Source organism: Bubalus kerabau, chromosome 1 (assembly GCF_029407905.1).
Source record: "Bubalus kerabau isolate K-KA32 ecotype Philippines breed swamp buffalo chromosome 1, PCC_UOA_SB_1v2, whole genome shotgun sequence".
Lineage (NCBI taxonomy): Eukaryota > Metazoa > Chordata > Mammalia > Artiodactyla > Bovidae > Bubalus > Bubalus kerabau.
Genome location: NC_073624.1, coordinates 156,152,128 through 156,174,290, shown reverse-complemented (window position 1 = coordinate 156,174,290; position 22,163 = coordinate 156,152,128). Strand labels below are relative to the sequence as shown.

The 22,163-nt window shown below is 43.2% G+C and overlaps 1 protein-coding gene across 44 annotated transcripts in view; it reads left to right on the top strand.

Moving 5' to 3' along the window:
- Window positions 1–22,163, top strand: part of KCNMA1 (potassium calcium-activated channel subfamily M alpha 1) — a 771,468-nt gene that overhangs the window by 380,661 nt on the left and 368,644 nt on the right. For 16 of the 44 annotated variants that reach the window (XM_055537192.1, XM_055537201.1, XM_055536844.1 and 13 more), the window contains exon 3: window positions 3,274–3,335. In XM_055537192.1, the coding sequence (XP_055393167.1) occupies window positions 3,274–3,335 (62 nt within the window). Of the gene's footprint in view, window positions 1–3,273; window positions 3,336–3,745; window positions 3,864–4,146; window positions 4,262–4,450; window positions 4,752–4,856; window positions 5,082–11,727; window positions 11,847–12,789; window positions 13,027–22,163 lie in introns of those variants that run through there. The other 28 variants (XM_055536990.1, XM_055537032.1, XM_055537123.1 and 25 more) reach the window with 28 other exon arrangements.

The following is a 22,163-nucleotide window of genomic DNA, read 5'->3' as shown; positions in this document are numbered from 1 at the left end:
CATATTTTGTGACTCTAAGTGGGCTTCTTTCATTTTTCCTAAGGCCTTATGCATAGCAAATGTGAAATAAATACTTAGATGAATATTTGGGTGTACTCTCTAACATAACCATTACCACTTAGGCTAAAATCTAGTCATTTTGTGTAGTTGGGCTGAATTTTTTCATATTTAGAGTAGGGTTCTCAGACAATGAAAGATACGAGAGAGAACTAGCCCTTTGAGAAGATTTATCTCTGTTGGGTTCCTGTTTTCATGGCCAAATCCAAAGGGTTGATTCCTTTTCTGCAGCACCTGGATCTGGGATGACAGTGTAATCAAGCCTGACAAAGAGGCACTTAGCAAGTTTGAAAATTGCGTGCTTGGTTGCCTCAATAGAGGCAATTGATCAGAGAGAAGCAGATCCTCCCCCCATTGATCATTTTAAGTCTGGAGGCAGGTGGGTGCGGGATGGGGGTGGTGGGACAGTTTGGACACCCAGAACCTCATTGAGAGAAAGCCTTAAAGCCTTCCTGCTGAACATGTGGACCCAGGAATAGGTCCACTTCTCAGAATCTTCAGCTCCTGGGAGCTTTTGAGTCCTTTTCCTCCTGAATTTTCCTCTCCCCCTGATCCTAACAGCAATGCTGATACTTGAGTTTGCATATGAAGAGGCTAGGAAGAGTGCTCCCCTCCAGTCACTGGCTGATTTGCTTCAATAAGCTACACATTTTCCACATCACAGAGGCCAAGCTGGGGTATCTGGGGTGCATTAGTGTCAGCTACTTTGTCCACCTCCTCTGCCCTGATGCTGGGAAGTCATCAGCATTGCAGGATAGCTTAGATACTGAGCTTATTTCAGAATGATGTAGATAACGACTTGCGAGAATTGTATCCTTTCCTTTTTCTTTCCTCTTTCCTTCCTCTCCTCCTGTCTCTTCCATCCTTTCCCCTCAATCTCTCTCCAGCTTTAATGGCCTAGGCCTGGACAGCCACTCTGACAGAAGCTCTGCACTCACAGGTGCGCATGCGCGCGCACACACACACACGCACAGCCAAATTGATAGAAATTAGTCTTGCGTCAACTGTTTATGAATGAAGAGGAGGGCCTTCCGCTCTGACGTGGCCACGCCCCTTCTCTTTGCAGCATTATGAGAATGAGGTCAGGGCCCGGAACTAACTGCTTATGTCTCTGAAATAGCAGCACAGATCAAAATTAATCTTAAGCTATTTGATTTGCTGCCTCATTCAGATAATAGAGGGAAGAGCAGAGGCCCGTTGATGTTTTTCTTTGTTTTTATGTATAACTGTGCAAGAAATGAATGAATGAATGTGTGAGGGGACTGAAGTGAGTCTGTTGGCAGGGGCGGGGCGGAGGGAAGGGGCAGGGGGATTAGCCCTGGGCCACGGGTAATTACTGACAGACACGGCAGGAGTTTCCTTCAATTCAACTGGAGCCTGTTTTAGTTTTGAAAACAAAATGGAAGAATAAAGTGAGCGCTAGTAGTGTATTATTTTAATGCTTCCTTTCATAAGAAGAATTCGTCAGATGCTATGAAAGTACGTACTCCTTCTATAATGTCTGGTTGTTTCAACTGTCAGTTGTCTGCTTTGTAGCCCACCATCCATGGAATGAATGGACATAGCTCCACAAAATTTTATTATGTTTCAAGTGAATATGTATGCAGAGTTCAGTTTCTATCAGCCTGTTTGACACGTGCATACGTGCGCACACACATACACATGACTCAATTATGTTTCATCATCACATAAATCTAGATGCACATCCATCCACCTGCTGATGCTGCAGGGATGTCAGTTTGCAGGCAGGCTGAGGAGGCCGACACCTCCTGACACCCTTCACCCCGCAGTCCCTTTAGGATACTGGCACACCTGCCAGGCACTTTATTTCACGCCCCACCCCCCACCCCCGCCTCAGGCATTGTATGTGATGGTGTTTATTTTTTGTTCTCGAACTTCATTGTTGGCTCTTGGCATCTTTTTTATTTTTGTACATGCTTTTAGTTGCACTCCTAGTCTCCTTTATGAAAGAATAAATAAATTGGAATGTTGAGTGAGGACAGAAGCATCAGCATCAGCCTCATCTGCTACATTTTCATTTGATAGACTTTAGCATGACAGGTATTCTTTGAAGGAGATGCCAAAAACGTCTTTTGTATCCGTGGTGATTAATTTTGAGTGAAGAGTATAAAGAAGAACAAGGGTTGTCCTATACCTGGCTGATCATATTACCTAAGTTGGCTTCCTGCACTTAAACTATCTCCAGAATACTTGAGAAGTCATATAACCACACGCACGTGCACACACACACACACACACACGCACAGGCAATGAATATAGATATGCATGCATACGAGCACACATGTATGGACATTTGTACAGACACCAAATTTGTGCTTTTTGATTAAAATTTCTTGTATAGAAACTGAAAGTAAGTTAGTAAATTATTATTATTATTTTTTGTTAGTAAATTATTGTTTGTTAGAGATTGGGCTTCCCTGGTAGCTCAGATGGTAGGGAATCTGCCTGCAATGCAGGAGACCCATGTTTGACCCCTGAGTTGGGAAGATCCCCTGGAGAAAGGAATGGCAACCCACTGTAGTATTCTTGCCTAATGAATTCCATGGACAAACCATGGGGTTGCAGAGTCGGACACGACTAAGTGACTAACACTTTCACTTCACTTAGGATTGGGGGTAGGAACAGGTATTAACTGTACTGGACATGAGGGATCTTACTGGGCTGTTGAAAATGTTCTGAAAGTAGATGAAGTACTGGCTGCACAACTTGGTAAATTTACTCAAAGTTATTGAATTGTACACTTAAAATGGGAGTGTTTATGGTATGTAAATTATCTCAGCAAAGCTGTTAAAAGTTGATATCCCTAACTTTGAGTTCTTTTGGGGCCTAGGTTACATATAATAGGAAAAATTATATCACTGCAGTTGTTTTTACCTGCTCTTTCCCCACTGAGGTCTGTTGACTTCAGCTGTGGAGAAGTCAGACTCTGAGATAGCAGGGCCAGATAAAACCTGGTGCCAGGGGATACAGAAGTCTTCCCTGACCTCTGTTGGCCAGCAGCGAGGTTGCTGTCCACTGTGATGTGAGGAGCCAACAGAAAGGGGGAGTCTGTGGGTGCAGCAAGGGGACGACACTGCCAAGCAGGCCCCCGAAAGCACCATGTTTCCAGGCCGTAGGTGGGTGTTCCACAAAATAAATAAATAAACATCCCAGCATTCAGCTCTTAAGTGATGGCGTTTTTCTCTTCTTTTGCAGGTTGTCTTAGTCTTTGCTCTCAGCATTGGTGCACTTGTAATATACTTCATAGATTCGTCCAAGTGAGTATTCAATATGTTTTCTTGCCCTCTTTTCTAAAACAATCACAAACTTTTACATTGATCTTTAACACCAGCCTTTGCAAGAGCCTCCTTGAGTGTGGAAGACTTTTGGAGGAAGGCAGGGCTGTCTGTGTTAATTTTCTGAATGGGAAAGCAAGCTCTCATGAGAAAGACTACTTTGATTATACTGTCCTAGGAGGGTGAGAGAGGAATCTGGGGTCATCAAACTTTTTCGCTGGCTGTTACTGCTTTTAAAATAGCTGTTTCCTGGTGTGGTATTTGTGCTGAAGGTAGAAAGAAGTCAAGAGGTCTCTGATGTGAATTTGCAACCTCTGAGAGGGTCATGGTGTCCAACCAGTGAGGGTGTGAGCCCTGCTTGCCATGGCAGTTTAGAATCCTTTTCTTATTAGGGTTGCCAATGCTTTGCTCTTATTGGAGGTCAACTTAGAAAGCATGATGCTATCCTTTGCACTCGCAGTTGAATATTCAACTGAAGCATCGCTGGCTGGTGCTTCTTGACTCATGAAGGTAAGGAGATGGGACAGAGGAGTTTGTGATAACTCCCAGAGTGGAGGCCCACGGCTATCTGAGAATTCCTAGAGTGGACACTCATGCAGACGCTGGGGGTGCCAGCTGAGGGGACTGGTGCTCTGGGTGGGGTCTGTCTGTGTCACACACAGAAAAGGTTTTGTTTGAGGCAGAAGAGGGCGCTGAGCAAAGCTGCTCAGTGGTGGCCAGTTCTGCCCTGGTTCCCGCAGGTGTCGCCCCCACTCCCACTTGTACATCATTTGTTGCAACTGATCTGTCACAGGCTTGAAATTGACAGCATCTGGGAAACTGGAGCTGAGCTGGTTTGACTCCCTTCTGTGGGGGCATGAACCTGACACCTGACGGTGGCCTTAGGCTCTTTGTCTGCATTGTCCACGGTGAGAGTGTTTTTGATTCCCTGAACTCTCAGCCTAGTAGGCCTCGGTGCTAGAGTTTGATCTGAGGAAACCTGCTTGGTGTCCCTTTTGGCTCAGAGCCTGGTGTGCCTGAATTCTGAGCTTAGTGTTCTTTTCCTGTGGCTCAGGATGGTAGTAATTTCATGCATGCCTAAACTCTGAATTTCTCAGAGTTACTGGTCACCAGCCAAAGGATTTTGTGCATTTGGGTGCTGAGCCAAAATCATGTCAGGGAAGATAAAGAAAACATCTCCTCTCATCACCTGTCTCTGGGAATTGGCCATACCTAGAATATCAGCGGTCCTTCAGCCCATCTGCACGCACAAGGCTGGACTGCCCCCGCCCACCGCAGGTGGACTCTTAAAATGTTCTCCAGGATTGAGATTCCATGCACTTTTCCGTCAGCTCTTCCTGGCCAAGAGAGAAAAGAGCTTTTTAAGTTTGGAAAACTCCAACTGGTATGTCATCGAAGGTAAGCCTCATTTAAATATCTCCTCTTCATAATTCTGGATCATATTTGAATTGAACCGAATATCTTCTAGAGCCGCTTGTCTTATTTCTGCATTTTCTCCCCCAGGACTGAGGAGTGTTCTCAAAAGTCTTGGAGTGCACCCTGTGTCAGCTTCCATGCCAGGGCTCAGGAAGCAGTTGCAGGCATGTAGTCTGTGAGCCCGAGATAGGCAAACCCTTACGTGGAAGTGAATGGGGTGATCGGTCAGAAGGACCTTGGCGCCTTCTTTCCTTGTCTCTCCTTTTTGGCTCCTCTGTGTTTCTCAGAAATAAAATGCTCTTGTAAAATGGGTTTGACTCGTGTCCTTTTTCACAGCATCCACTGGGGAGTGGTCTTTGGCTCTCTCAGGTGTGGTGTTCTCAGCTCCAAGTGAGAGGCTGGATGGGAATAGAATTCCCCAAGGCAGAGCCCTCTTTCCTGGATGCCCCCTGCACCACCTCAGTGTCCTTTGGATTTGGCTGTGATTCTGCTGAGCCTGGGAAAGCCCTGGGAACCATCTCTGGTTCTGGTTTCCTTCATGGACTTGCAAAGAGTCTATTCCATGGATAGACTTCTGGTTCTGTGCTCAGTTTTTCCAAGCAAAAGTGCCAAGAATCTTTGAACCAAGACTGTCCTCCCTCTCCCTGGGGACTATTTTAGCCTCATCCTAACTTCAGTCTTTCTTCTGTCACTAAACTGTGTGGTTGGCATAGCGAGGCTTTGTTTATAAGATGATCTTATGTTTATTTGTGTAGCCCTTTCTACTTTTCATTGGAATTACTGCATTGGGTTCTGAAGTCAAACCTCAGGAGTCTGTCTATGGGTGACCTCATCAGTACAGTCGATACCAAGGGTCTACTCTCTTCCTGGGGAAAGTCAGCAAAGATGCTCCCTGTGAGTAGGGAGACAAATTAAAGCAGAAGCTATAAGGTAACCTCCATGATAAGCCACAGATTCATTCCCAAGAATAAAAAGAAAGTCCATTAGACAAATTATAATTAAGCATAGTAAGCAAGATAAAAAGTTCTATCCACATATAAGATGCAAATGAGAAGCGAGTAAGAAAGCAGAATATAAATTCTTAACGTGCATCCCTTTCATTCAAAACTGTCACCAGTTTTACACACTCGCGGTTTGCCTGGCCATCTGGGCATCTTGGAAAGAGAGCTTTAAGCATCTCTTGGAAGTTACGCTAAATCATCACCCTGGAAAAAAGTGCCTCATATTCTTCAGATGAATTTCAGTTATAGTATTTATACCCTTTAAGTAAATGGAAGACAATGCATAGGCTTTCCCTTTTGTGAACCTAATTGGGGAGACAATGAATGGTCCATGAAATGGCTTGTCTGAGTGAGTTTTAACCAAAATGTTGGGGGATGCTCAAGTTCAAGATGTGTGGCTCTCTGCACCTGGCCCTTTAAATCATGCAAGAAATACACGTTAATATAGAAAACAGGCTCCATTGGTCATTGTGGCTGACTCGGTGTCAAGGCAGGACAGTCAGTGCAGGTGGTATGAATAAACAGGCAATTCAGATAAATGTCATCGGTGGGTTTATGATCTTCTTAACCTTTCAAAGCTTATTTCACCATCAAGAGGCAGTGGGTAAGTCATTTCCAAAGACGACTGCTACACTTCTCTCCTTTTCCATTGTTAAGCCAAGATGGATCCCCAAACAGGTCTTTTTCATTCAGGGCTTTGAGAAGCCCTTCTTTGGGTTTAATTTTCTTAGGGTGGTCACCACAGAAGAATCACTTGTGCAGCCTCAAGTAGTTACTATCTGCTTGAGACAGATTGTGATCAGAGCTCCTGGTCTGGAAAGCCCAAGAGAATTACATGAAACCGTGTTAACAGGTTTCATTACCCCAGCAGCAGTCTCTTAAGAAACCACCCAAGCAGAGGGAGACGTTCCACCCAATGATTGGATGGACATGGGGAAGCATTAAGCCCACTGCACACAGTAACCCCACCTCCCCCCAAAATGTTAAATGGCCGCACGAGGCAGATACTGTCCCAGAGAACTCCATTTCCTTTTCCTTCTTTTGTCCTCCTAGTTTTATTGAGATATGATTGATACACAGCCCCGTGTAAGTTAAGGTGTACAGCATAAAGATTTGACTTAATGTACGTCATAAAACAGTTACCCCAGTAAGTTCAGTGAACACCCATTATCTCATATAGATACAAAATTAAAGAAAAACCATTTTTCTTCCTTGTGATGAGCACTTTTAGGATTGACTCTGTTAACGACTTTCATTTTTTAAAAGGTACCTGATTTAAGGTGCTTCAGCTCCTAATTCTGATGTCTCTCCATACCCACATCCCTTTGACTCCTACACACTCTGATCACCTGTGAAGCAAAGATTTTTTTAAAAAATTGTACAATGTAGTCAAAAGTGCCCCTGGACATCTCGTGGGTGATAATGTCACTGTTGCTGGTCCCATCCCTGTCTAGTTCCTCCCTTTGACATGGGAACAGTAATTCTTCTCTTAAAAAAAAAAAAAAAAAAAGACCCAAAGATGTCAGTGTGAGGGCAGGATCCACGGATTGCATAATGTATAAGTTCCTGCTGCTTCTAGAATTCCAAGGGAACTGAGGCTGAGACTCAGGGGCCTGGGTATTTGCCTTTTTTCCAAGGGCATTCTTGGAGAGATGACTCAACCTGTGTGAAGATATTTATTCCTGCGATTCGTGTTTAAACTCCACTAGTTCTTGCGTTGCAGTTAGGTGGATTATGAATATTTAACATTGCACACGCTGAAAATGAAGGTCAAGTCCTGCTCACTGGTGACTTCATTGCTGGCTCGCGTCTCTAAAAAGGCAGGCTACCTGCTGTGAGCAGAGTAAGGCTGAAAGGTTATGCATTGTTAAAAATTTCCTTAATGACTTTATCTGTTCCAGAATGGCTGGTGCACAGTGGGGGGCACCTGCTGATTTCATCGATCTTTGCTCTCTGCTTCTGGTGTCAGAACTGCTGTTCCGGAGGGTTGTGGACATTGGGAGGCGGTGGGTGGGGACAGCGGCACATGTTTTGGAGAGCATCTGATCCAAGGGCCAGATTCCAGGAAAACAGTGGTGTTACCGTGTGAAAACGGCCTTGCCCCAGTCCGTAGAACATTGTTTGTACTCAGTTATTCATTCACTTTATATTCAGTTCATTCATTCGAGACAACTTCATTGTGATCATGATGAATATTTTCCACATGGCCAAATTGCTTATGGTTAGGTATGGTTATTGACCAGACTGTTTTCATAGTCTTTAAAAATAGCATGGGCATCATTGATGTAATGGGGATACCCAGAGCTTTAGTAGAACTGGCTAGTTACTCTCCCATTTTACCTACCTACCTGAATCTTTACACAGCCAGGCCTCTAATCCCTTTGCCTAGAAATTCTCCTTAAAAGGAGAGAGAGGGTGGAGGAACATTCACTGATCCTGTGCTGTGTGCTGAGGTAAGGTGCTAAGCCCTTCAAAATTAATTATATGTGCAGTCTCATTGAATTGTCCTGACAACTTGATAGGGTGGGGACTGTGACCTATTCCACTTTACAAATGAAACTGCAGTATTTTGCCCAAAACCACATAGCTAGTAAGTCCTGGAGCTAGGATTTGAATCCACATATCTAAAGTCACCTTACTTCCAAGTCAAGGAGTAAAATTCCAGATGTGGAAGTGTCTACGTGGGTTCAGTAGATGTTACAGGAGAGTTCACATAGCCTCATCCTGCCAACTCATCTGTCTTGTTTCTTGTTTCGTTCTCCATCTCCCCGTTCCGCACCTTTGGGGCCAAGTCTGCAAGGCAGCCATGCTTACAAGGGTCCTGTGAGCTTCCTCACTGGGACATGGAGTGTTTGGACCATGCACTGTCTGATGTCTGTTTGAGTCTTGATTCATTTCTTTCTAAACTATGGCTCAAAAAAGAATGTCTTCTCTTTCAGTCGAGAGGCAGCATTTTGTGATGGAATAAGATCAAGTTAGCAAAGAACAAGGAAAGCTGATTGTTTCTTAAAGGCCTGTCCTACTAATTGAATTTTTTCCTGGTGGAAACCCCCTTTGCCCTCCCATCCTTACCTAGGTCTCTGAGCTTGTTATTTGGCAGGTTAAGAGGAGATAACCAGAGAGGCTATGCTTCCCCATTAGTTTCTTTTATCTCTTTAGAGTAGAGGGTTTCAGGATAGAGTTAACCTGTTACAGTTCTGCGTTGTGTGCTTCAGAGTTCGTTAGAGCATTATGTGTACATCAAATGGGTGGACTTTAGAAAAATTTGATTCCAAGTAGGTTTCTGTGTAGGTCTTTGAAACCGTGTAAGATATCTAGCCTCCAGCTCTGGTTTTGTTATTGCCCGTCACACACACAGGTGTTGACCTCGAGCAGACACCTGGGAGAACTGTGAGGACAATGTACGTTACTCCCAGAACAGTACGCTGGAACCTGTAAAGGACCACGAAATCTACTTTCCTTGTCGCCAGTAGCACACCCCCCGTCCCCACAGCAGGAGCAGCTGGTCAGCCTGTGGCACCGCAAAGGAAGCTCACCATTTATTCTGGACCCAGCTCCTTTATGGAACCTGGTCCTTCTAGGTAACGTTCTGAGAAATTGGCTCCAGCTCCCCACCTTCATGCCCTTTTCAAGACATCGAGGCACGCATTTAAACCTTTGTGGAGGAAGTCAACACAGATCCCTGTGTGTGTGAAGCATCTCCCTATTTTTCCCTTTTCCTTTTTAAATACTCCCTCCAATTTTCTCCATCCCTCACTGACATTTTTATTGCCAGGCTTTGGTTTGGAAAATTATGGGTAGGGAAAGTTCAAGGGCAGGATGTTCAGAACAGCACTGCACATCTGTGAAGGGAACACAACAGGAGAGCCAGCAGCTGTTGAAAGAATGGCATGTCAGATGGTGGAGGGGGCCAGCCCACAAAAAGAGGGCTGAGGGAGAGGAGACGCCTTAGGGGCAAAGAGGCTGTAAATAACTCCCAATGGGAAGTCCTGTCCTCGTTCGCAATTTAACCTTGAATAGCAACCCTCAATTCTCGGACATGGTTTTTGCAAATTGCCCGTTTTATATCAGTGGGCTGTAAGCCTGGTAGAGAAGACAGGTGGAGAATATGCTGAGAGGGTAAGCGACCTTGTTCCTTCCATCTTCCATGCTGTACAAGGGTCTAGGCTTTCTCGCTTGCTACTCACTGTGTAGGAGATGCAGAGGTACCACGGGCAATAGCAGCTAGAAACGTCAAGGGAACTGCTTATCTTCAGCATTTCCTGAGGCAAAAATCAAGGGCTGTTAGGAGTGGGAAGGAAGATGGAGCTAGACCTTCCAGGTTTGCTGCAAAAGACAGCTTTAGAGTAAAATGCTGCAACTTGCCGAGGCTTCAGAGTTCACTCAGTAGAGTTTACCCGGAACGGAGTTCACTGTTCTCTGTGCCTCAGCATCCTCTCCTACCGACTGAGAGCTACGTGACCTTCTTATGGTCGCCCCACCAACCGCAGGTAGAACTAGAGCCAGAAGTCAAAGTCCTTCCCTCCCAGGCCAGGCCCTTTTCTACTTGATCTTTTGGTTACTAAATAAAAGATAAAGATGTGACAGTATTATCCAGTGAATAGCAGAAGCAATAATGACTTTTTACACAATTCTGGACTTTCAGGCTGTCATTTTGGGGGAAATGTTAGGGATGTGGAAAGGAACAGAGATAATCCCAGGTGGAAAAGAGCAAACCCAGCCAGGTGGGTGCTTGGGATTAGTTTATTTTATTCCCATTGGCATGAGGCATTGAGTTTCTTAAATTTAAGATCCTGCCTTTTCTTTCTGTGCGTGTGTGTACTATTTCAGAGAGGAGGTTAGAGTCCAGCTCTGTTGTGGGAGGTTGACAAGGCTGAATGCATTGGTCTGGCCTGTTTGGAATTTGTTACACATAACTTTTGAGTACATTTTGCCCCACCGCTCATTTGTTTCCTCTGTGAAAACACTATCTCGTAACTGTGTCTATAAATCCATATGTACTCTACTCTCCAAAATTAGAATGAAGTATTTCTTCTCTTTTCACTACTCTCTAGAATTTAAAAGAAAACCTCAGATTATCTGACCCTCCTTAGGCCTCTGGCTTTAAAAAAAAAAAGAAAGAAAGGAAAGAATAATTGTTTTAGGGCAAATGAAGAAGATGCATTCCCTTTCAGACCCAGTTAGTTATTTATGTCTTCTGCAACTAGGGTGTGTTTATACCACCAGAGGGCTGGATCGTCTCCCCATTGCCCAGCATGGGCAATGGTCCTTTACCTAAAGTCGCAGCCAGGCATGCATTCAGCAACTGCTGAGAGATCAGTGTGAAAGCCAGCTGGAGGGAAAGATTAGAGTTCAGAACAGTTTGATGCAAATACAGGGGCAGAACACATGCTTAACACAACCATGGTTGTTCTGAGGTGTGGTGTTGACTGGTACAGCTTCATCATGGGGTTTATGGGCTGCAGACAGGAATGGAGATGTGACCTCTGCCTCTTCTTTTATTCCTCTTGTCCTTCTTCCTGACAGCCTGACAAAAGGAAGCTTTGGGGAGACCCTGGTCAGTGATGAGTCATTTGTGGAGTAAAAATAGAGTCCCTTGCAGCAAGGATGCCCTTGGGACTTTTTGGATATACATGTCACTGTTCCCAGAATTTGGGAGAAGGAAGTGTATATGTTTGTGTGTGGGTGTGCATGCACGTGTGTATATAGGAGACAATCTTGTCTCACATATAAATGGATGGGAAAGTATAGCATGGAAGGATTAGCCCCAAGTCTCATCATAATAACAGAGATGGGCTGAAAGCCGTGTACCTAACTTAAAGGTATCAATCAGGAACTCTTTGTGACCCCATGGAATATAGCCCACCAGGCTCCTCTGTCCATGGAATTCTCCAGGCAAAAATAATAGAGTGGGTAGCCATTTCTTTCTCCAGGGGATCTTCCATTTCCTTCTCCAGGGGATCTTCCTGACCCAGGGATGAAACCCGAGTCTTGTGCATTGCAAGCAAATTCATTACCGTCTGAGCCGCCAGGGAAGCCCATCGGTCAAGTAATAGATGTCTATTAAGTACTGATTGTACGTGAGGTATTTTTCTAGATACTGGTGATTTCAAATACTATGTATGAAGCTAGATTTTTTCCATTGAGCTTTTTAAATTATAAATATTTTCACGAGAGCATGGCCATAAATATAGGAAAAATACGGTAACAAAACAAGATAACCAGTGAGATATCACTAGGCTATATATCATCAGTTTCTAATAATGAGCTTTGTTAACAACAAGTGCTAAAGTTTCAGAAGCTGAAAAGATAGCTGGGTTTTATAGGGTGTTTGGCTCTGGGGCGATTTTGTGTTGAGGAAACAGAAAGCTCAGTCCCCCCTACCGACTCAAGTAATCCATAAAAGGGGCTCTTAGTATGGCATGTGCTTTTGGGCTTCTTGGATTTTCTTTTCAGTATGTACCGAGTCCAGTGAAGCCCTGCCTCAAAATTGGCCACTGAGATTAAGAATTGAGAATGCTTTCAGGATGGCAGAACAGAATCAGAAAAGCAAGCTGTCCCTGGTGGCAGTAACGCTCTTCTCCAATTGTGTCTGGTGACAAACCTTTGCACACGTCTACTTAGAAATATCCAGAAGTGACTGGATACAAGGCATCTGTTCCATCCTTTTGGAACTGAGGCCTGGGTGTAACATTCCTTACAGGGGCCTCACCTATGAATTTGCCACATGCAGAGCATCCATAGAGATGGTGGGAGACAAAAGTCATGGCTAAGGAGGTGGTGCTATGGGCAGACCCACCACGGCTCAACCTGGGATGCTGGTCTGGAGACTAGCATTTGCCTGGAGGGCTGCCCTGTGATTTCCATGGGCTCTGGGTGCTTTCGCATTCTTAAGTCCATTTCTCTACAAAAATACTAAAAGTTATATTTTTACTACTGTTTTTCTATAAAGATAAGTATAATCCAGGCTAGAGTCCTTATGACATGTTCATTATTATTTTTTTCTTCTGATTTTGAAGAAATTGGAACTCAGCCATTTTTGCGGGTCGCTGGAAGCATGGTGGGCCCTCGGCACTGTGTCTGCGGTGCCTGATGGAGAATTTGGCTCCCTTCCCTCCCTCCCTGTCAGCCCCAACCGTCTGGAAAATTTCACAGATAAGAAAACATGCCCAAAGACAGATGCTTTATACCACAGTCCTCCCGGTGTCATCTAATTGTTTCAGATGAGAAAATAAAAACAAACATTCCATTTCAAACCGTGTCTTATGACTTGGCTTTGGGAAATAGTAATGTCATTTGATGTCATTTAATAAAAATGACCCCTATAGATATGTCCATTAAAAAAGAAAAACTAATAGTCTTGCTTTTCTGTTGAGTTTTGAAGACACATGTGCTTTGTCCATCCTTATATCTGAAAATGAGCCTTGCCAGTGTAAGAGATCTGTTCACAGAAAGTGCCACAGTCAAAAAAGAACATTTCCTGGACTGAGGTGTGCAAGCTCAAGTGGAAAGGGGTGGGCAGATGTTAGAAGTGAGGCTAGCAGATATGTGAGGACCAGGATGAGCTGAGAGCCTGAGCCATCCCTGAAATAACTTCCCACCTGGTTGTCCCTAAGCAAAAATGCAGACTTGTGTGGGCAAATCTTCCCTGGTTCAAGGAAAAGAGAAGAAACTGGGCTTTCATGTTGAATCTCCAGTTTTAAAATATTGCCCATGACTCTACCACTTTTAAAAGTACTCTACACGCCAAACAAAACATCTCTGTAGGCCGTTTTCAATCTCTATTCTAAATGGTCTCTCTTTCTGGTCTTGAATTAGCTCTGATCCCTGACTGCCAGAAAATATTCTTAACTCTTGGTCTTCTGATTCCCAAAAAGGGGCCCTTCTCTTTCCATGGTGAGCAAGCCCCAGCTTGTTTCCCATTTAACATGTTTCCTAATGCTGCATAAGAGAATGTCCACCTTTCTCTAGACAAATACTGTATGTTGCAGCAACAAATCACCCACAACTTACTGTAAATCCCCAAAGACACATATCAGTAAGTCTACGTCATCCCTGAAAATAACATTGTTAGGACCTCATAAACATACACTCTGTTTATTTAAGAACTGCAAGAGCTTTTTAAACATGGTTGCTAAGTCACAAGAGTCTATTTTCCAGGACATAAATGGAAACGAACATAACCCCCTTAAATTGTCAGATTATTTATAAGAAATAAAGGTCCAAATCTGTCTGTTCTACTGGTGTATTACTTCACCAAAAGAGAGTTGGCTATACTAAGTGTGTCAGTGATAATTGCTCAAGATTATTTTCTGACAAATGGGCACATTTGAAACTTGGTTTAATCTTTAACATATGTTGGTATAAAAGCATGGGTTAACATAGATAAACCCTGGGTGTAATTTCATCAACCTTAAATTTCCCAATTTGCCAAGCATTGGGGTCAGCTCGTGAAATTCTTACACTGTGACCCCTTCAAGGACAAAATACAGCATAGCATCTCTGTACCTTCCTCTCCAGATACAGTCTCAAGTCTGAGCTATGGCTCCCTCTCCTGAATTTTCACTGATTGTGATTCTCTCAGGAAGAAACCATAGGTAGGGCTCCAGGGTCCACCTGTTAACATACTCTACCCACATTCCTGTTTATGCAGACATCCTATTCAGAGTCCTTGTTTCTTCCTTTGAGAGCTAGTGTTTTTACCTTGCCTTCCTAGTCCCCACAGAAAATGAGCCCATAGCCCGGTTGGAGATACACTTGATCTTGATGCCCTAGAGGAAACTGCAGGTACTGTCTGCAGAGAAAGGTGAAAACATGATGCTATTAGGTGGCTCCACCTGGCACATTGCTTTTCCTTCTAGCAGCGGGAGGAAATGGGTGAGGACTGCATTAAGGATTTTTCCCTCTTCCTAATAGCATGAACAGCAATAATAAGACAAGGTCTGTAAAGAGCAGCATTAATAATTGAGCCATGCAGCCTGTCTGTGCCTTCGAGCACAATCTGTTATCAAGTACGTGGTGAGGCTGGGAGACAGGCAAGGAGAGGGTACCTGGTGCCTGCGTGTCTTGTGCATGTGTGTGTATATGCTTGAAGGAGGCACAAATGGGTGAGGGTTGGAGCTGCAGCAAATCAAATGATAGAAAGCGTGTGTGCATTGCCATGCATGATGGTGGTGGTTCTTTTGTGGGTCAAGCACCCTTTGGGGGATTTGATTTCTTTGGAAGGAATGATGTTAAAGCTGAAACTCCAGTACTTTGGCCACCTCATGCAAACAGTTGACTCATTGGAAAAGACTCTGATGCTGGGAGGGATTGGGGGCAGGAGGAGAAGGGGACGACAGAGGATGAGATGGCTGGATGGCATCACTGACTCGATGGACGTGAGTCTGGGTGAACTCCGGGAGTTGGTGATGGACAGGGAGGCCTGGCGTGCTGCGATTCATGGGGTCGCAAAGAGTCAGACACGACTGAGCGACTGATCTGATCTGATAGGAATTTTTGCTTGTCAGGGATTCTCAAGTTAGTCCATGGACCCAAGTTAAGGATTCCTGCTCTGTTAGGGTAGTCTTACCTGCTCACTCACTCTGTTTTTTTGTTTGTTTTCCTGCCATTAAGATCACATGGCAGAGGGCAGTCTTCATACCCAAAGTAAAGATTGATTGGGAACCCTCCCCTTCCTGGGCATACAAGACAAGTCTCAGTGTGAGTCTCTCTGTGGTGTATACCTCTCCTTGGGTCATACCCCTTCCCTCATTGCATTTGAAATCTTGAAAATGTAGGGGCAATGCTGACGTGACTAGGGAAGGGAGGCCCTAGACTTCCCAGCTATTCCTCTAATACCAAGCAACTCAGGAAGCAGTATGTAAAGTGAGACGAATCTAAAGGGCAGAGCCTAAACACTGTGTATTCTGCCTCTCTTATTCATTCTGAGTTAGCACCTGTTTTTAGGGGCAGTTTTCCTCCTTGAGCTATGAGTCAAATATGCAAATAATCTCCAGTCAAAACCACTCCTTCTGAGATGCAGCTCTAGGGCACAGGACCTGGGCATCATTTGGGTGCCCAAACAGATGCAGAAAACAGCTGCCACCTCTCTGCAAGACTGTGAGTCTTCCCTACTACTGGAGAGTCTCTGGGGATCGTTGTGGACACATCGAACCTGTCTTCAGAGCAGTTTGACAGAGAACAGCAGGGCGGTTTCTTAGAGAAGCCCCATCTCCCCTGAATTCCCTGCCTCCCTCAGATTCCTTGCTGTCTTAACCTGTCTGCAAGTTGGTCGACTATGACCATTTAATTGGTGTGGGGAAGGCGGGAGGGGTGGGGAGAAGCAGGCAGGGGTGACTGGAGTTCTGGAAGATAGAGATTTCCTGGAGATGAATGAGGGGAAGCATAATGGACAGGCCTGCGTACGGGGCTGCATGCAAGCAGAAGGTTACTGACCCTTGCTTAAAAAGAGCATTGACTGAGGAGGAAACTTTTGCCAGCTCTCTCTTCCCTGAGCTGGTTGGGCCAGGACTCTGCATTCATGTGTGTATGAATGCCCTGTCCACTGAGGGGCAGCAGGGTTAGCTGGGAGCTCTGGCTGGGAATGAGAATGGGTGGAAAGGAAAGACAGTGCTTCCTGGTCGTTAGCAGCAGGCTCTGGAATCTGACCTTCCTGGGCTTCATCTTGCTCTGCCTCTTTAGTGCCGTGTATCTTTGGGTAAGCTGGTTAACCTCTCCAAACTTGTGCAATGGTGTGAAAATGGTGATGAAGGATGATGATATTACTTGGAGTAGTGTGCGGAAAGAATTAGGTGATGCATGTAAAAGCTCTTAGTACGCTGCCTAGCATGAAAGTGGCCAAAAATGTATTAAATATTGTTGTTTTCCTTTTGAGGTTTATTTTGAAACTTTTAATCATTTCTTTAAAGGGACAAGGTGTAAACACATTAAAGTTAAGGGAAAAAAACAAGATGTATTACAAAGCAGCCATGTGGTTAATTATCGAGGTAGTGGGCAAGACCTGAGTTTCTTAAAATTGCAAGTCTCAATTTATTACTAATTTGTAAAAGCAATAGAGTGGGACACAGCAAGCATCTTTTTTTTTTTTTTTTTAAAGGAGATTGAACAGACTTAGATAAAAATACTGCTTGGGAAGGTCAATATGATTATATGAAAATTTTCTCTCAATTATGTACACAGATCTTTATATAATATATAAACATATGTGTGTGCTGGTTTGTGACGTAAGATATATTTCTTCATTTGGGTTTTGCTAAAAAGTGGTTTGAGAAACACTAGCTTTAAGTCCAGAAGAGGGTGTGCTTTCTGGGCTGCAGTAATTTAGGACATCTTCAAGTAGGAAAGAAGACTAGATCTGGGTCCCCAGGCATGGGTGGAGCTTAGATAATACAGAAGAAGCAGGAAAGGCGAGCTGTCCACAGCACCACTCATTTCTGACACCACCTGCAAGTTCAGGGAGCTCCCCAAACCACCCCTGACTTGTTAGAAGGACCATAGAACTCACTGAAAGCTGTTATGCTCACAACCAATTTACTACAAGGAAAGGGTATAGATTAAAATCAGCCAAGGGAAGAGGCACACAGGCCAGACCAAGCCAGGGAAGCACTCAACACACAGCTTCCGCACAGTTCTCTCCCTTTGGAGTCATGACAGTGGTTCTTTTCTAGTGTTGATGTGTAACAACATGTGAGGAATTCTGCAAACTTGGGAAGCTCACTGAGCCTTGATGTTCAGAGTTTTTATTGGGACTCAGTCACATAAACTTGTGTTGGCTGACCTTCTTCAGCCACGTTGGAGCTTGACAGCTTCCACCTGACCCAAAGCCTCCACCATATATCACGTTGTTGGACTTTCTCATGTGGTTTACCACCCTTTCCCTACTCCCAATCTTACTGTTCCTACCTGGCTGACCCAAGACCCTCAAAAGACTTTGTTCAGACATGACATCCCAAGGGCTGAGAGATTGCCTCCCAGCAGCTGACAGCCAAGGGCAGACGGCTCTTGGGCAAGGCTGACACCTTTGCAGCTGAGTCAGTGGAGGGACTGGGCTGGCTGGAGAAGGGGTCTCTCTTGGAGAAGGCTGGGAGTGGGTCCTTTGACTACATCCATGAATAGCAGAGGAGAAGGAAATACTACCTTACAAGATGTGGTGTTTCCAGGGTCTGCTAATGTTAGCAAATCACCATTGAACATGATTATCCATCTCCTTGGCACCCACCTACACCCAAGCTGAATAATTTGTCTGGTGAGCCGGCAGTTGGTAAAAATGAGACTGGGCACAGGGGCCAGGAAGGGGACTGCTGGAGGCATGCTTCTCATGTGACTGAGCTGCCCCAGGCACAGGGGATCCCTGGTTTGACCCCATTTGCTGCCACCTCAAAGTGACCAGCACTCTTCCTGTGCCCTGTCCTTTTGCAGACCCAGTGGATGGGCCTCCAGGTGCCCTCAACAGATTTGGTAAGGAGAGCATCTGTCTTCCTGCTCCAGTTTAACTTCCTTACCATAAGGCTTGATGAGGTCAAAAGCAGAAAACACTGAGACCTCAAGCTGGGGATAAAATGCGGATCTGGCATATCATCAGGCCATGCTGCCCCCTTGCCACCTGACAAATGAGACAAACCCCAGCCGGGGACAGTTTGTAATTGTGCAATCAAATTAACTTGGATTTCAGCTTAATGAAGTGCTTAATGTCCCGAATGAGGCCGAGCCCTAATATTTAGAGAAGCAAACTGGACCCCAGGAAAGCAAAGAACAGACTTCAGCTTAGTGCCTATTAGTATTAATTGTGCTTGCAAAATAAACCTTTTCAAAAATTCATCCTTTCATGTGAGACAGTCCATTAGCACCTAGTTTTGCTATATTTTTGCTGAGGGGTTTTTCTGCTGTGGCTCATAAACAGGACAGTGGAAAGAACATTTTATTGAAAATTTCTGCTGAATTCTACATCCTAGGGCATATTTCTTAACTTTACAGGATCTCAGCTTTCTCAGCTGGACAATCAGAAATGTCCCCCTCTTTTTCTCCGAAATTCCTATTTTAGTCTCCCTAGAAGTGTCTTGTTGTAGTTTAAAAAAAAAAAAAACCTGATAATCTGGAGGCAGGTAGATGTGGTTACAAAATCCTGACTCTGTTACTCACTAGCTCTGTGACCTTGGGAAGAATATAACTGCTCTGAGCCTTTATTTCCATAGCTGTAAATATGGATAATAATTATTCTGGCTCCTTAGTTCTGAGAACAGTAAATGAGACGCCGCACATGAAGCATTTACTACAGGACGTGGGACATGATGGCACTTATTAAATCTGATGATGATAATATAAATGTGAGATTATTTTCAGTATGAATTATACATCACTAGCTTGGTATGGGTAATCTTTATTTTCATTAAGATGATGAGTTCACTCTTGTTTAGAAAATGACTGATGATTCAGTAATTAGCTCAATAAATATTTATTGAGTGGCTATTATGTGCCAGGCACTACATTAAGTACTAGGCACTAACCAGTCGCAGTGTCAGAGGGACACAGGCAATAAGCATGTCAGCAAATAAATAATAATTTAACTTGATGATCCTTGCTGTGAAGAAAGTAAAACCGGTAATGGGAAAATTGGGGTTCCTTAGCTTGTTATGTGCTCAGGAGTCCTTTGGTGGTCTTGTGAAGACTATGACTCCATCTCTCAGAATATTTATAAATGCATAATATAAAAACACTGGATTGTAAGAAAACCAATTATATTGAAATACAGTTATCATAATAAAAATAAACAAGTTCATTATTGAATGTGCCTCTTGATTAGTGCATTATTATGAAGACCAAGAGCAATGGTTCTAATACACTCCTATAATTTTAAAGTAGGATTAATGTAAATGATATTTTGAGATATGTGCATCAGTTATAATAATCCCACATGTATATATCTGGGGTTTTTATTGCTAGCAAACAAAGTCAGAAGTATGATTAATACTTTTCTAGTTTTCTGCTCACATTTTTATGTACATATAAAGAAATGCCACATCTGAGTTAGAGGGTCATAAAAGTAAAGATGTAATTTTTCTCATCCAAGTTGATAGACTTCCTGAATATTATCCTAGAACCTCTTGGGAATTTCTGGCCCCTGGGTAAGAACCTTTGGAATAGAGTGTGATTTGTGATGGGGGGTGAGCTGTTTTATTGAGAGAGAAATCATGTGATTTCTACTTTTAAAAGTCATTCTGGATGTATAGGTTAACAAACTAGAACTCATAATTCAAAATAAAACATTTATAATTGATTGATTTTTGATGAGGTGCCAAAATCATTCACTGTTGAAAGAGTAGTATGTTTTTTAAGAAGATGCTGGGACAACTGTATAGCTACATGTAAAAGAATGAGGTTTGACCTTTACCTTACATCGTATTCAAAATTAACTCAAAATGGATCAAAGACCTAACGTAAGAGAGGACTGTTAACCTTTAGGAGAAAATAGAGGTAAACCTTTGTGACAATAGATTTGGCAGTTAATTCTTAAGTATGATACCAAAAGCATAAGCAAGAAAAGAAATACGTAAATTGAACCTCATCAGAATTTAAAACCTTTGTTTCTTAAAAGACACTATCAATATGTGAAAAGACAGCACAGAATGGGAGAATACATTTGCATATTGTATGTCTGATAGGAGACTTGCATCTAGACTACATAAAGAACTCTACTACTCAGTAATAAAAAGACAACTCAATGAAAACATGAGCCAAGGAGAGAGATTCATCAACACATTTGTCATCAGTGAATAGTAAATCAAAACTTCAATGAAATACCACTTCACACACACTAGTATGGCTGTAATAAAAAAGATAGCTCATAACAAGTGTTGGCAAGGGTGAAGATGTGGACAAATTGCAACCTTTGTAAACTGCTGATGGAAATGTAAAATGATACAATAGCTCTGGAAGACAGTCTAGCATTTCTTCAAAAATTTCAGCATGGAGTTGCCATAAGACATGGTTATTCCACGCCTAGGTATATACCCCAAAGAAATGAAAATAAATGTCAGACACGACTGAGCGACTGAACTAAAACTTGTACCTGAATGTTCATAGTAGCATTACTTATAAGAACCAGAACATGAGAACAACCTAAATGCTCATCCATGGACAAATGGGTTAATATAACATGGTTTATCTATGCAATGGAATATTAGGCCATAAAAAGGAATGAAGTACTGATATATGCCACAACATGAATGAAGCTTGAAAACATTATGCTAAGTCAAAGAAGTCAGTCATAAATTATATGACTTTATTCATGTTGAAGTTCAGAATAAGCAAGTGTATAGAGACAGAGGATAGATTAGTGTTTGCTTTAGGCCTTAGAGAGTGGGAAGATTGGCAGTTGACAGCTTAAGGATGCAGAGGGTTTTGTTTTTTTTTTTTAGGTCATGAAAATGTTCTGAAGTGGATTGTGGCGATGGTTGCACAACTCTGTGAATATACTAAAAACTATTGAGTTGTACGCTTTAAATAGGCGAATTGTGTGGTATGCAACTCAGTAGAGCTGTTATCAAAAATAGTCCTTTTGACTATGATGCAAACGATAGAGTGTAAGGCCCAAGATTTTTATCTTACAAAGAGAATATGTGGGAGTCTGATATTTCATTAGTCCCAGCTGAGAAGGTTATCTCTTGGGCTAGGAGGGATGGAGGTGGTGAGCACATACTATGAGGTATCATGGACAGAATGTGCTGTTTAGTTGAAAATAGAACTCAAGAATGACTTCTAGGCTGTGAATCTTAATAACTAGTATTTTCCTCCTAGAAGACCAGAGTTTCAGTTCCAGTCTGTAGAAATGTTGAGAGGATTAGTGGCAGACCTAAAAACGACAAACTTTCAGAGAGCTGGGCAGCCAGGTGTTACCACCATCAATTTCACTGTACCTTTAACAGGGAAAGTATTCACTGTATACCTGCACATACTCATACATCTTTACACACACACTCTTGCATTCAAGGCAATGACGTAAAAACTACATACTTCAGAAAGCCAAGCCAGCGTGGAAAGAATGAGCCCTGAGCCTCGTGACTTCTCAGGCCAATGCAGATTTGTTCAGTGGAAACAGATTGGAGCAAGCAGGAAAGAAGCTGTTTGAGAATTTATGTATCTTAAACATGTCCATCAAGCATAATTTTCTCCTAGTCACATGTACAAATAGTAAAGGAGAGAAAAGTGTCATTTCAGGGTTTTGGGTATTATGAGATTTTGATGTCAGCAGAATAATGGATAAAAGAACCATGATTTCTCCAGTCACTTGGCCCCAACTAAAGCCCAGGCTTAGTAAATCATCAATCCTGGGTGGGTTAAAACCCAGGTTACTTAGGGTTCTTCTCTAGAGACAGCATGGCTTCAGTAATGGATA